The sequence below is a fragment of the Ictalurus punctatus genome, chromosome 5 (genome assembly GCF_001660625.3).
Source record: "Ictalurus punctatus breed USDA103 chromosome 5, Coco_2.0, whole genome shotgun sequence".
Taxonomy (NCBI): domain Eukaryota; kingdom Metazoa; phylum Chordata; class Actinopteri; order Siluriformes; family Ictaluridae; genus Ictalurus; species Ictalurus punctatus.
The window spans coordinates 16,716,698-16,732,238 of NC_030420.2; the positions used below are offsets into that span (position 1 = coordinate 16,716,698).

A 15,541-nucleotide genomic window follows, 5' to 3' on the forward strand; every position below is an offset into this window, starting at 1 on the left:
GTTTTCTCTATACATTGAAGACATTTGGGTTTGAGATCAAAATATGTATGAGACGATAGAATATCAGCATTAATTTCCTCATATTTACAACTAGATGTGTTAAATATCTTAGAACATGGCACCTTTTGTTTGAACCCACCCATTTTTTCAAGCGATCAAAAATACTGGAACATGTGATTGATAGGTGTTTCTTATTGCCCAGGTATGCCCTGTTAAATTTATTGTTTAAAGAATTAAAGAATAGCTCTGAATGTCTACTCTTTTTTTGACCCCTATGTTTCACCTGCATTTGTTCTTAAAAAGGATAAACCAACATGAAGACCAGTAAGCTGCCTATGGGAAAAAAGCAAGCCATTTTGAAGCTTAGAAAGTGGAAAATCTATCACAGCCAATGCAAAAGCACTAGGCATGGATAATACAACAATTTGGAATGTCGTGCAAAAGAAAGAAAACACCGACATACTAACAACCATACATGAAACAGGTTGGCCAAGGAAAAAACAGCAGTTGATGCCAGAAACATTGTGAGAGCTGTGAAAAAAAGCCAAAAAACAGTTAGTGACTTCACCAACAACCATCACAGGGCAAGGGTGAAGGTATCACAATCCACTCTTCAAAGAAGACTTCAAGTGCAGAAATATACAGGCCAATCTATAGACATAAGATGCAATCCACTCAGCAGCAGTAAAAATCAGAAGGCCAGATTGGAATTAGCAAAGAAATACACAGATGAGCCACAAACATTCTGGAACCAAGATTAACCTCTATCAAAGTGACTGGAAGGCCAAAGTGTGGAGAAAAAATTAATCTAGTCATGATTCAAAACATAGAAGCTCATCAGTGAAGCACGATGGAGGTACTGTCATGGCTTGGGCTTGCATGGCTGCTTCTGGAATGGGCTCATTAATCTTTATTGATGTAACTCATGATGGTAGCAGAAGAATAAATTCAGATAGTCTATAGAAACAAAATCTGTCAACCAATTAACAGAAATACATCCAATCTAATTTGGAGGAACTTCATCAGGCTGCATGACAATAACCCAAAAAGCACACAACAAAAGGTTTCATCGGGGGAAAAAGTGGACGGTTTTAGACTGGCCATCACCAGACCTTAACCCAACTGCACATGCATTTCACTTCCTGCCTGAAGAGGAGACTGAAGGGAGAACCCCCCCAAAACAAACAACAACTGAAAGAAGCTGTTATAGTTTTTAAAGTACTGTGAATGAGAAAATTATTTTTAACTTCAGAGGGTATAGCCTTTTTTGTCTATGGGTTACTTTGTAAACAGATGGGATGAGCAAACCAATATTCTAAACCTATATCTGGTTCTTGCATTAACCAATTAACAATGACTCTTATATGACATGCTCAATTATAAAGGCATATGGTGGGGGAAAGCTAGCCAACCTTTGTCTTTTGGAAGCTGAAGCGTTAACAGTCTGATTCTGGGTTTTCTCTTGTTCCAAATAAATTTACTAAAATGCCTCTCCAGGTCAGCAATAACTTTCTTTGTGATATTAAGTGGGATCATCTGTAGAGGGTATAGTAGTCTTAGAAGTATATTCATTTTCATTAAGTTTACATTGCCTATCACTGAAACCATCCACCGTTCCAAGTCCACTTTAACCACCTTTAATACAGGATAGAAGTTGAGGATATCTAGCTTTTTAAATTAGGAGAAAATGTTATTCCAACATAGTTAAATCTGTTCATAGACAATTTATAGGGAAAGGATGGCATGGCCTTCCTGAACTTCCCAAGTGAGGCTGCTTTGGAGTTGTCACAATTAATCTTATAACCTTAGAAGTAATGCCGGAACAGATTTCAAACAGCAATATCTCATCTACATACAAAGCTATGGCATGGTTTCACCTACTTTTATCCCATTAATCTGTGCACCTAATCGAAGAGATTGCAAGGGGCTCAAGCCTTGTCTTGTGCCTCATTTAAGCATAGAAGAAAATGCATCTAAGAAAACTCAGAGAGATGCCGGGCACGGCATGGTATCCCACGCTGCTGGATTGTGTTGCAATCATGGCTGTAGCCTCCGCATTTCTGTTGCACATAAGCAGAAAAATCAAGCTAAATGAACACACGGCAGGTGCTTCTTAACTTTAGCAGCAGACAGCACTTTGACATAATCACGAAAGCTGTGGGATTTAATGATGACTGGACGCAGCTGCTGTTCTGAATTGGGACTGAATCGATGTGCTTAGTCCGACCTTTAGGTGATTATTTCCCTAGGCAGGTCCAAGGAATTGTGGAAAAATACTTCAAAATAGTCGACAGGTTGTCGCCCATCAACCACTTCCAGTAAGTTTGTTAGAATTGCAGCGTCCTGTCTGCACCGATTCTCCTGGTTGTCCAACGCAGACATCATTTCTTCTACATATTTCATGCAGGCAGCTAACTGGTCATCGGTAGAAGGTAGAATGTCCTCCATTTTGGAAACATGAGTTTCTACCTACATAAGTCGAGTACTGTTGTCTTGATATTTCATTGCAATTGATTCGAGAGTTGCAGCAAACTGACTTTTGGTCCCTTACCGTGGGGATGTCAGCCGTTATGTTGTTAATTATTCATTCATACCACTGCTGCCTGCACTGTCGCCATCTTGGTCAGGGACCACTGCAGCTCATTTGTCCCTTCTTTCTCTTTTAGCCATTTTCCCTGCCAGGTTAGGTGAAACTCTTGTTGCCCATACACTCTTTGTTAATAAAGCTTGGTCTAGGCCTATGAAATATTATTACATTTTGGTGGTATAGTCCAGAAGAAATACAAATCTGTTCCTCTCAGCTCAACATCATCACGTGGCACCAACAGAGGAGTGGTTCATATCTTGCGGTATGGCTTCAATAATTCTGCTCTAGAAGTCTTCTTTGATTGGTGGATTGTGATACCTTCACCCTGCCTGTGGAGGTTGCTGCTAATGTCACTGATTTTTCTTCACAGCTCTCAGTGATTGTCAACTGCTTTTGTTTTCCTTGGCCGACCTGTTCGATGTCTGATTGTTAGTAAAACAGTGGTTTCTTTCTTTTTGAGGACATTCCAAATTGTATTGGCTATGCCCAATGCTTTTGCAATGGCCCTGATCAACATTCCCTCTTTCCTCAGCTCAAAAAGACTTGCTTTTTTCTCACAGACAGCTACATGTCTTCAGGTTGGTTTATCCTTTTTAACGACAGATGCCCAGGGTTCAAACCAAGAGTAGACATTCAGAGCTATTAATTGTTTCAACAATCAATGTAACTGGGTACACCTGGGCAACAAGAAACACCTGTCAGTCACATGTTCCAATATTTCTGATCAAATGAAGAATGTGTGGGTTCAAACAAAAGGTGACATGTTCTAAGCTAAATGTAAATATCAGGAAAAGAAAGCTGAAATTCTGATCTATCATCTCATTCAGCTTTTGTCCTCAAACCCAAATGTCTTCAGTGTACAGCAAACAAAAGAATTGGCCTAGCTGTTCCAATACTTTCAGGGACTACAAGTTGCTTCAGTAACATAAAAAGTACAAGTGGTGAGTGAATGCTGACCTGCTTTGGTTCTCCAGGACTCTTCCTCTAGGGCTACAAGGAGAGAGGGCAAAACTAACTTCACCCCATGAGCACTTAGATTGCGCATTACAGCTTTGGCACAGTCATCTGCTGCCTGAGAGAGAGAGAAGTAAAGAAAATACAAGAACAGGTATAAACTGGAAAAAGGACACAGAGAGTGAGACCAGTGAAAGAAATAAAGTTTGTGTATACCTCTCTGACATACTGGTTCCCGTCTCCAAAGCAGAGGAGAAGATGGGGCAGCACATGTACCACATATGGCTCAAACAGTTTCCCCAACATGTTGCACAGCATTTCAAAAGCAAACAGGGCACCTGGCATAGAGAGAGAGAAAATAACTGTGTGTGCAAATCTATGACTCTTATAGGGTATGTGGGGGGAAAAATGTATAGCATGTCTGCTTAACTAATCATGTAGCCTACTGTAACACCCAAAATTACCAGTAATAAAAATAAATACTAGAGTCAGTACAGTTCTTACTGACCTCATTATAAAGGTCAACTTTTAAGATTATTTGTGCTTAATTTCTTTACTTTATTTTGCATAATGACTATAGGCTTGAAAGCTAAATAAAAGAACTATATCATAGGGCTGGGCGATAAAACGGTATCGGTATTTATCGACAGTACACCTTTATCTGTAACGATAGAAAAAATGTTCGGTATAATGCTCAAATAAAATGCAAACAGACATGGAGTTTGGTTGCATTAACAACCCTCAAGCGTGCGCCGTCCCTGGATCATAAACAGTCATATGCCTTGATAAAGGAGTGTACTACGATTGACAAGCTAACAGCCAATAACAGAACACATCGAACATACTAACACAAGCAAAAATTAGTTCAAAGCCTGCCAAGGAAATGTGAATAAAAAAGGACGTCAGCTTGCCAGTGTGGCAGTTTCTTTTGGTTTCTTTTCGTCTGATCCAACATCTGAACACTGTTGTGTGTGAGCTTTGCAAAAATAAAACAACAAACAAACAAAAAAACACGTCCTGGCCAAGTATGGAGAAACAAGCTGTGAGAGACTTGCGCTGTGCTCCACACATGTACAGTACGTGTGACTCAGCGGGCAAGGAAGAAAGGTGACATTTTGCTGCTTTTTGTGTTTTCTGTTAAAATGTCGGCTCTGGGGAGGACAGTGAGTGTCCTCAGAACAGAAGCTCAACTCGTCAGACGCAGACATCACCACAGTGATATCCAGAAGTAAGTGTTAAATTGCAAGTTATATACGAGGCTAGGCTAACAATGCTAACAGGCTGAGCACAAACCAGAGCACCAGGAGTCACATTCTGCGCTATAATGTGATGCTGATCTACCTTAAAGTTTGCTTTGATTGTTCTACGTTTACACTTTTACATTGCACACATTTTGTAACATTTTATTGATTAAGTTCAAGAGTTTCTTTAACACTTATTTATTTAATCTCCATACAAGATAAGAGAAGATATTTGCAAAACCTTTTGATATTTATCAAACCTTTTTTTTCTACTGGTCTTTGTTTAAAAAAGATTAAAAATGTATCAATAATTATTGATACTGAATGACATGAAACATTATATCGTGAAATATTTTTAGCTGTACCGCTCAGCCCTACAATATCATAATAAATCTACCCAACAAACACTGACCCTCTCTGCGTCTGGCGTTCTTTTTGTCCTGAATGGCATCAGTGAGCGTGGTCATGATGTCTTGCTGTTTGAGTGAGAGGATGCCCAGGCCCTTTACTAAGCCGGCTAAGCCGTAGGCAGCACCTTTCCTCTCTGCATACTTGTCACTCTCCAGCAGCAGCTGCAGCAGCTTCCGTACCATGTCACCTGCATCCTCCTTTATAGCGGGCACAAGAGGAGGCAAGCAACCGGCCACTGACTCCTGGACCTGTAGGAGTGGGGTGTATGCTGCTGTGATTTTATATATAAATACACACACACACACACACACACACACACACAATCTGTCTCTCACTGACTGGCCATAAAAAGTCACACTCTAATAGTTTGTTGCATTGTTTAGACAACCTTATGCAACATCATATTTATTTCAGTCCAGGGTGGCATTCATTTTTGGCGAAGATCTTGTATTCAGGCCAGGAGAGTTGAACCAATTCATGTGTGATGATTCCTCATGCTCCCTGAACCACTCTTCCACAATTTGAACCTAATGAATCTTGGCACTGTCATCCTAGAATATGCATGTGCCATCAGGGAAGAAAAAACACATTGCTGGGATAATCTGGTCATTCAGTACATTCGGGTACTCAGCTGACTTAATTTTTTTCCCCCGCATAATGTTGCTGAGCCTAGATCTGAGCAACTGAAGCAACCTCAGATCATAACACTTCCTCCAGAGTCTTGAACCGTAGGCAGTATGCATGATGGGTGCATTGCTTCATGCGCATGCCTTTTCAACCTGATGTGCCCATTGCTTTGGAATAGGGTAAAACTGGACTCATGACCACATGACCTTTTTCCATTGCTCCACAGTCCAATCTTTATGCTCTGTAGCAAATTGAAGTTGTTTTTCTCTGATAGCCTCAAACTGATTAGGCCACACAGCTGTTTAGTCCCAATCCTGTACAGTGAGGGAAAGAAGTATTTGATCCATGGATTTGCAGATTTTGCACGTTTGCCCACTGACAAAGAATTGATCAGTCTATAATTTTAATGGTAGATTTATTTGAACAGTGAGAGACAGAATAACAACAAGAAAATCCAGAAAAACGCATGTCAAAAATGTTATAAATTGATTTGCATTTTAATGAGGGAAATAAGTATTTGACCCCCTCTCAATCAGAAAGATTTCTGGCAAACAGGTGTCTTTTATACAGGTAACGAGCTGAGATTAGGAGCACACTCTTAAAGGGAGTGCTCCTAATCTCAGCTCGTTACCTGTATAAAAGACACCTGTCCACAGAAGCAATCAATCAATCAGATTCCAAACTCTCCACCATGGCCAAGAACAAAGAGCTCTCAAAGGATGTCAGGGACAAGATTGTAGACCTACACAAGTCTGGAATGGGCTACAAGACCATTGCCAAGCAGCTTGGTGAGAAGGTGACAACAGTTGGCGGCCTGGGGCTCCATGCAAGATCTCACCTCGTGGAGTTGCAATGATCATGAGAACAGTGAGGAATCAGCCCAGAACTACACGGGAGGATCTTGTCAATGATCTCAAGGCAGCTGGGACCATAGTCACCAAGAAAACAATTGGTAACACACTACGCCGTGAAGGACTGAAATCCTGCAGCGCCTGCAAGGTCCCCCTGATCAAGAAAGCACATATACATGCCCGTCTGAAGTTTGCCAATGAACATCTGAATGATTCAGAGGACAACTGGGTGAAAGTGTTGTGGTCAGAAACCTGGTGGCCAACTACAAGAAACGTCTGACCTCTGTGATTGCCAACAAGGGTTTTTCCACCAAGTACTAAGTCATGTTTTGCAGAGGGGTCAAATACATATTTCCCTCATTAAAATGCAAATCAGTTTATAACATTTTTGACATATGTTTTTCTGGATTTTTTTTGTTGTTATTCTGTCTCTCACTGTTCAAAAAAATCTACCATTAAAATTATAGACTGATCATTTCTTTGTCAAGGGGCAAACGTACAAAATCAGCAGGGGATCAAATACTTTTTTCCCCTCACTGTAAGTTCTCGTTGCATTGTGCATGTGGAAATGCTTTTACTTTCACTATTAAGCATAGCCGTGAGTTCCACTGTTGATTTTTTACAATGTGATTTTGCCAAGTGTTTTAAAGATTTCCGATCAAGATCATTCAAGAGTTTTTCCCAACCACATTTCTTCCACAAATTTGGCAGTTCACCACTATCCTTCCAGGTTTTAATAATGCGTTGGACAGTTCTTAAACCAATTCCAGTGATTTCAGGAATCTTCTTAGTTGTTTCCTTTGCTTGATGCAGGCCAAAAATTTGCCCCTTCTGAAACGCAGTAACATCTTTTCCACGACCACAGGATAGGTCTTCTGACATGGTTGTTTCAGAAATGTGAAGCCACACACTGCATCAGTTAGAGTTAAAAGAATTGTTGCCAGTTGAAACATATAAATCACTGCATTAATGATCCAATCATAGCCTCTTAAGTACTTGCTTTTTTAAATGCAAATAGCAACCTTTTTTTTAGCCAGACAGGATGCGTGTGTGTGTGTGTATACACACATATACACACAAACACACACATACACACACACGACTTTGTTAATTTGCACAATGCTATTATTTGCACTTCTCTGGAACTGCATTTCACTGCCAAGTACCTGTACTGTGCAAAGACAATAAAGATCTATCTATCAATCAAGCATAAGATTTACTTGTGCTTTAGAGCTGTAACTGAACAAAAGGACAGTGTTTACCTGCTGAGAGGGAGTGGAGAGAGCAGTGATGAGCTTGGCAACTATGGGCTTGACTTTGGGGTCGCTCTTGTCCAGATGTTTGGCCAGTGAGCCCATGAGGATGACCACACTCTGACGCACTGAGTCATAGCTGGCATCCTGAGGAGCGTTCTTCAGGAACTCCTCAAATACAGGCAGCAGAGAGTTCACATTGTCCTATAATATGTACAAATCCAAACACATTTTTACAACATTAAAATTTTCTGCATTAAGAGTATTTGAAAGCTAGTTATAGTCTAGTAAATAAATCATGTGCATTCTTAGCAAGTATAGCATGTACATTCACACAGCCCTTCACCACAGTAAGAATTTAAATAATTTAGAGCTTTACATGTATACAATGTTAGGTATGTTTTCAAAAATTACATAAAGGCAGCATGTATGTTAGAATTTATTTGAGAATTCTATCACTCTTTACTACATCTAGTTTGTTGAACGCACTGATGTAAAATTTGGATAAAAAGGACTGGAGGAAGTGAAGCGGGGATTTTGGGTGGTGAGATACCTTGCCATGGGTGTTGAGGACAGACAATGCAGCATCCAGCATGCAGCGTCGCACCTCACTGTGCCTGTCGTTCAGAGCGTCAGGTACGAAAAACTGAAAGATGGGAGTCACCTGATCCTCCCTTAGCCACTGAGAGAGCTTATTAAGAGCCAGTGCTATCCCACACCTGTGGACAGGAAACACGTCACTCCAGTACTCAGCTTTGCAGACAGGAGTAGTATTACTCAATAAGCAGGGGCTTTACCTTGCTTCCCACTGGTCAGGAGGTGCTTCTGAGATTACTCTTCCCAAAGCATCCAGGACTGGTGGTGGTCTCTGCAATTTATAAGGTGTATGAGTTTTTAAGATTGGACCAATGTGATCTACACTAGAGTAATTAAGACATACAGTGGCTATAAAAAGTCTACACACCCCTGTTAAAATGGCAAGCTTTTGTGAAGTAAAAAATGTAAACTAAGATAAATCATGTCAAAACCTTTTACAGAAACATTTACAGGGAAAAAAAAAGAAAGAAAAAAACGTACAATAACCTTCTTGTATGTGTGCACACCCCTAAACTAATACTTTGTTGAAGCACCTTTTGATTTTATTACACCACTCAGTCTTTTTGGATACGAGTCTATCAGCATGGCACACCTTGATTTGGCAATATTTTCCTACTCTTACTTGCAAAAGCATTCTAGATCCATCAGATTTTGAGGGTATCACCATTGCACAGCCTGCTTCAGGTCACCTCACAGATTTTTAGTTGGACCCAGGCCTGGTCTCTGGCTAAGTCATTCAAAAAACATTAATCTTTTGGTTAAGCCATTCCTTTGTTGATTTGGATGTATGCTTTGGTTCATTGTCATGCTGAAATGTAATCTTCAGCTTACTAGGAGACCACTGAAGATTTTGCACTAAAATTAACTGGCTATTCATGATTCCCTCCACAAAAAAAGCCCAAGTTCTGGCTGAAGAAAAACAGCCATAAAGCATGATGCTTCCACCACCATGCTTCAACATCGGTATGGTGTTCTTTTGGTGATGTGCCTTTTTTTTGCACCCAACAAACCTTCTAGAATTATGGAAGTATTATTAGAGATGCACGGATACTAAATTTCTCAGCCGATACCGATAGTTCTGCCTTCTTTTAAATTAATAATTAATTCCACAATTCTGAAAAAAAAATACAAATAAAAATTTTATTCTCTCCATTTCAACAAGTTGTTTCATAGTAACTGGTATCATAAACAGAAAACACATTATGAGTCAAATTAACATGAACACATTAACTAAATTCTGAAGATTAAAGTAAGATTTCTTAACTTAATGAATGTTGTTAATTCATATTAACATTGACTGAATTGTAAAAAACCTCCTGTTAGGCTCACATTCACTCACCACAAACAAAAGCATTTCTACTACATCATTGAATATCAAACTGGTAATATACAGGCCTATAATATAAATTTTTTGATGATATTAACTCTAACATTAACTGGATATGAAATGTATTACTCAACAAATATATTTTTCTGTGCAATATTTTTTTTTTGTCAACTCATATTCATTTAAATCTTTCAACGGTGTACTGGCCCTTTAATTCAGCATGAGCAGCTCAAGCACCGCGGCAAAGAAAATAGACTCGACGCCGAAACTCCCGCTTCACTTCTGCTCATGTCCGGTGTAAAATTTTAGTGGTGCAGAGATTACAAACTGCAGTTTTGGTGTCATTCCTCACAAGAGACATCTTCTTTACACACAGCACGAAATCGATGTGTTTTCCCCCACTATTTTTATTGACAGGATATAATCGGCCCTGAATATCGGATGTTTTTAAAAACATCTGATGCGTGAAAAATTGCCTTTATCGGCCGATACATCGGTGCATCTCTAATTATTATATCTTTTGAAATTGGTCTCATCAGACGATAACACATTTTGCCACATGGTTTGGGGTGATTTAGTTGGGCTCAGATCTTTTTGTGAGAAAGGGCATCCATCTAGCCACCCTACCCCATAGCCCAGATATGTGAAGAATACAAGAGATTGTTGTCACATGCAGAGAGTAATCAGTACTTGGCAGATATTCCTGCAGTTTTTGTCTTGTCCTTTTACACATTTTGGAGGGACTTCCTGTTCTTGATGATGTCACTGTGGCGCTCCTTTTTCTCTATTTATTGATGATGGCCTTCACGGTATTCCATATTACATCTAATGTTTTGGAAATACATTTATACCCCTCTCCTGATCAATACCTTTCAACAAGTGAGATACCATGCATGCTTTCTAAGCTCTTTGCAGACCATGGCTTCAGCAGTTGGATGAAACCAAGATGATGTGAAGAAAATCCCACAGAAACAGCTGATCTTTATTTGGGGTTAATCAGAATAATTTCACTGATGACAGCTGTATGATATTTACTTTTGAACATGATTGTTTAAATTTAATTCAGAACACAGCCACACCCCGAGATTATAAAAGGGTGTGCACACTTATGTAACCAGGTTATTGTAACTTTATTTTTCATATTGTTCCCTAAAATGTTTCTGATTGTTTTTCACTTAATTTTTATGATGTCATTTCAACTTGAGGGTGGAAAAAGTTCTGAAATGATTTATCTTGGTTTAATTTTTTACATCACAAAAAACTGCCATTTTAAGAGGGGTGTGTAAACTTTTCATATCCATTGTAGCTCTGGCCATCTACAACATGCTATCCATGTATGTAAATATCAACATGGGCATCACCCCATTATTGTCTGTGTCTTCAGTGGCTGATTCTAATGCTCAAAAAAGTCCTGCATATTGGAGATTCCTCCTTTGCAAACAAGACTAGTTCTTCTTGTTAATATTTGCATGCCTCAAATACCCTTAAGTATACTTCAAACATATATTTTTGAAGGAAGGAAGGAAACTATTGAAGAAAGACTACACTATATGGATAGAAGTTTGTAGACACCTGACCATAACACTCAATGTGTTTTTGAACATCCCATTCCTGATTTAGTCCCCTGAGGAGAACTGGGGTGCAGTTGGCATTCTAATTCATTCAAAAAGTGTTCAGTGGAGTTGAGGTGGCTCTGTGCACTTCAAAGTTCTTCCACTTCAACTCTGGCAAACTCTGTCTTCTTGGACCTCATTTTGTACACAGGGACACCGTCATTCTGGAACAGGTATGGGCTCTCAGTTCCACTGAAGATAAATTTGAATGCTACAGCAAACAAAAACATACTACAGATTTGTGCGCTTCCAAGTTTGTTGCAACAGTTTGGGGAAGGCCCACATATGGGTGTGATGGTCAGGTGTCCACAAACTTTTGGCCATATAATGTCAGACATTTGACTTTTCTGTGAACTTGTCCCTGTTTTTACCAACTGCAAAATCCAATCAGTTTGTCTGCTGGTTACAATGATAATTCCCTATAAATCCTAAAATCATTCAACCACTCATTCTTGAGATATCGCTCCAACAAAATGCATGGATACATGGATGAACTCACATATGGACACAAGGTTGCACACACGGTCACACAAAAAAAATGGCAGAAACATTAAATGTACTGTTATTGACTGGATAATTTTCAGGCAGGACTTGCAAAGAGAGAGACTCACATAAAGTTTCTGCTGGTAGAGCTCTGTAAGCTGGGACAGAACCGTAGCTGATTCCTCCTTGTATTGACTCACAGCACTGGATAAAGCCTCAGCTACCGCCACCCTCACTGTTTCCTCATGGTGTGTCACATCTTTGATCAGTAGTGGACACAGCTCAGGAACCAACTCCAGACGTAGAGTCTGCCACAGCCTAGGAAGTAGGAATATACATAATACCACAGAGCAAGAACCACTACAAAAAGCCATTAAAAGAAGAAGAAAGACTGAAGAGTTACTGTCTGATTGACAACAACCTCAGAAGATATGACTTAAGAACACAGTTTCCCTGTGTTGAACTGTAAAATTATATAGCTTGTAGGGCATTTGCTATGCTGCATGACAACTTTACAGAACTTGCATTACTGACAAGTACTGAAATCATTCAATTTGACACTCAAAAAGTTAGTTATTCATAATAAACAATAAACAAGTTTCTGAGTGACAGGGAGTTTCAAACAAGTGCTTATGAAAGTGTAGAAGGTGAAACCAGTAGATCTTCAAAATTTGTAGATATATTACAAGCTCTACATTCATTACTGATGTACATGTAGTTCCAATGCAGATTATACAGTGCCGTCCAGGATTATTGTTGGAACCCTCATAAAATTAAGCAAAAATGATTGTATAATATAAACTCAGAACTATTCAAATAATGTTATTGGGTGTACCACTCAAACAACAGAAGAAACTCTTTCTAACTATGAAGAAAGTATTTTTATCAGAATTATATGGCTCAAACGTATTAACGCCCCTAAGGAACATTTACAATAAATGCAACAAAAATTTGCACCCTGGACCCATTACAATTCGCTATCATCCCAATCGCTCTACCAAGGACACCATCACTCAGCTTCTACACACAGCCCTGAGCCATTTGGACACCAGGAAGGGAAATTATGTTAAAATACTGTCTGTTGACTACAGTTTAGCATTTAATAAATAACACAATAATTCCCTCCAAACTCAAGATCAAGTTGGAAGACCTGGGACATAGCTATCCCTGTATCAGTGAATCTCCAGCTTCTTGGCAGACAGACCTCAAGCAGTATGGGTGGGCAGACATGTCTCACCCTCCCTCACTCTCAGCACTGCAGCTCCCCAGGGTTGTTCTGAGCCCCCTTCTATACTCCAGACATGTTCACAAGTCCCTGAGGTCCAAGTCAAGTTTTTGTTCTATTTTAAGCAATAGTTCTTTCAGCTATTGTTATTAACAGTGTACGAGGCTAAATCCATTTTGAAATATTAAAACTGATTACTTCTACAGAATGTCTTGTTCATTTATTCAAAATTGTCTAATAAAGCACACAAGGTTTTACTTAAATCATTAATTCAAAATGAAATCATTAATCAAAAAAACATTACTTTCAAACTATTACATTCGATCCAATAGTTCGCCCTATAATTACAAGAAAAAAGAACATTCATAGAAAATTCAGGAAAGATATTAATTTTTTTAATCATTTAGAGCAAAATATTTGAATTACCATAGTTTGCTGTAATTCATAAGCAATGATGGGTAAGGTAGTCTTCCAGTGAGCGCCAGTGGTAGCAAACCCCACATGTATAGATGCAATAAACTATACATGAACACTGCTTGCATATTTCCGGTAAATTCATTTTACAAGATTAAACAATTATTATTACTACTACTGTTATTATTATAGTATTATTAGTATTATATACATCATTAAGTAATGTAACTCGAAATATATAATTTGAAGCCCTTCTCCTTCTTACTGCTGGGTGAGCTGACTGCCTCACAATACGATGAATCTGGGGAAGCTCTGTAAACAGCGAGTGTAATAAGTCATACTCTCTTGCGCCATCTTCATAATTATCGCCAATAACAAAAGTGGCTTCTCGTACGGCACCGAATGTAACTGAGCTGGCTGAGACAAAACGCGGAAGCGATCATGCATAGAATGTATTTAACTTGGTAAACTTGGATATTATATGCATATGGTAGCGCCATGAAAAGGACATGTAAACATTTGTACTTCTTGAAAATGGACAGCCTGTAAGCCCCTGAAAACTATGTAACACAGCAGCTTCCCTTTGGATTAATCGATTGCTTTTCAAATTAAATGACACAAAGATCATCATAAGGTAAGACTTGGCTATATTTTTATATTTTTATATTATATTTTTATATATTGAGCTTGTTTGTTGTTCATTTATATAACAGCACTTTTCCAATGGGTGATGAACACTCACCTTCAGATCTGTGTATATAATAATGCTGCGTTGTGTTTAGAGATGAACTCAAGAGTCTTGAGTCAGTTGTTCACGAGTCCAATTCAAGTTGCAAGTGCTTTTTTTTCTTGCAACTTAAATACGACTCAAGTCCAAATCACAGGCTCGAGTTTCCATCTCTGCTATACTCATTATACACTTATGACTGTGCAGGCACTTTCAACTCTACCACTACTGTCAAGATTGTTGATGACACTGTAGTTGTTTGCCTGATCTCTGATAATGACAAAAAGGCCTACTGGAGCTGATTAAAAGTCAGGAGAGATGGTGCCAGAAGAACAACCTCCACCTGAACTTCAGCAAGACAAAGGAGTTGATAGTGAACTTCAGCACAAAGCAGGAGAGGACCTACCGCCCCCAATGAAGAGAGTGGACAGTTTTCGGTACCTTGGGGTTCACATCACACAGGACCTTTCATGGTCCTGTCGCATCAACACCCTGGTGAAGAAGGCAGGGTGGCATCTTTACCACCTTAGATGCTTAAAAGACTTTAAACTGCCCTCTAATGTGCTAAGGAACTTTTACACCTGCACCATCTAAAGCATCCTGACAGGAAGCATCACTGCCTGGTTCAGGAAAAGCAACCAGCAGGATTGATGGGCTCTCCAGAGGGTAGTGCGATCAGCTGAGCACACCATCCGCACTGAGCTCCCTGACCTGCAGTCTATTTTCAGCAAGAAGTGAAGGACCAAGGCCAGAAAGATAGTGAAGGATCACATCCAACTGAACAATTGGCTCTTCTTTCTGTTGTGGTCAGGGAAGCACTCCCTGAAGGCCAACACAGAGAGATTGAGGAGGAGCTTCCTCCCACAGGCCATTCATGCCCTCAACCATGACAACACCAAGGACTAGAGCTTGGACTTGCTTACACAACACCCATACCACCTAAATTCCTTTAATTCATCTTCAGCAACCACTTTAATCTGTATTACCATGTATTTATAAATAGGTATTATCTATGTGGACAATTTCAATACAATTACCTCAGTTTAATGTTACACAGCATTATACTGCACAACAACTACACATATCTGCATTTTATCCCAATTATAGTCACTGTTGCTGCCACCCATCTTTATATCCTTACATTATATATATATTTTTTAAATACTTTAAAAAAAATACTTTTCCTTTTTCTAACTGTATATGAGTAAGTTCTACGTCCCATACAGTCGTA

General features: G+C 39.2%; 1 protein-coding gene across 2 annotated transcripts in view; it reads right to left on the minus strand.

Annotated features, from left to right (window-relative positions):
- Positions 1–15,541, minus strand: part of gcn1 (GCN1 activator of EIF2AK4) — a 102,843-nt gene that overhangs the window by 40,102 nt on the left and 47,200 nt on the right. For both annotated transcript variants that reach the window (XR_006982528.2, XM_017468034.3), the window contains exons 30-36: positions 12,073–12,262; positions 8,722–8,792; positions 8,478–8,643; positions 7,934–8,128; positions 5,195–5,441; positions 3,758–3,879; positions 3,545–3,659 (exon numbers count right to left, since the gene is read on the minus strand). Coding sequence is in view for 1 of the 2 variants with exons in the window: in XM_017468034.3 (XP_017323523.1) it covers positions 3,545–3,659; positions 3,758–3,879; positions 5,195–5,441; positions 7,934–8,128; positions 8,478–8,643; positions 8,722–8,792; positions 12,073–12,262 (1,106 nt within the window). In the remaining variant the exon portion in view is untranslated. The remainder of the gene's footprint in view (positions 1–3,544; positions 3,660–3,757; positions 3,880–5,194; positions 5,442–7,933; positions 8,129–8,477; positions 8,644–8,721; positions 8,793–12,072; positions 12,263–15,541) is intronic.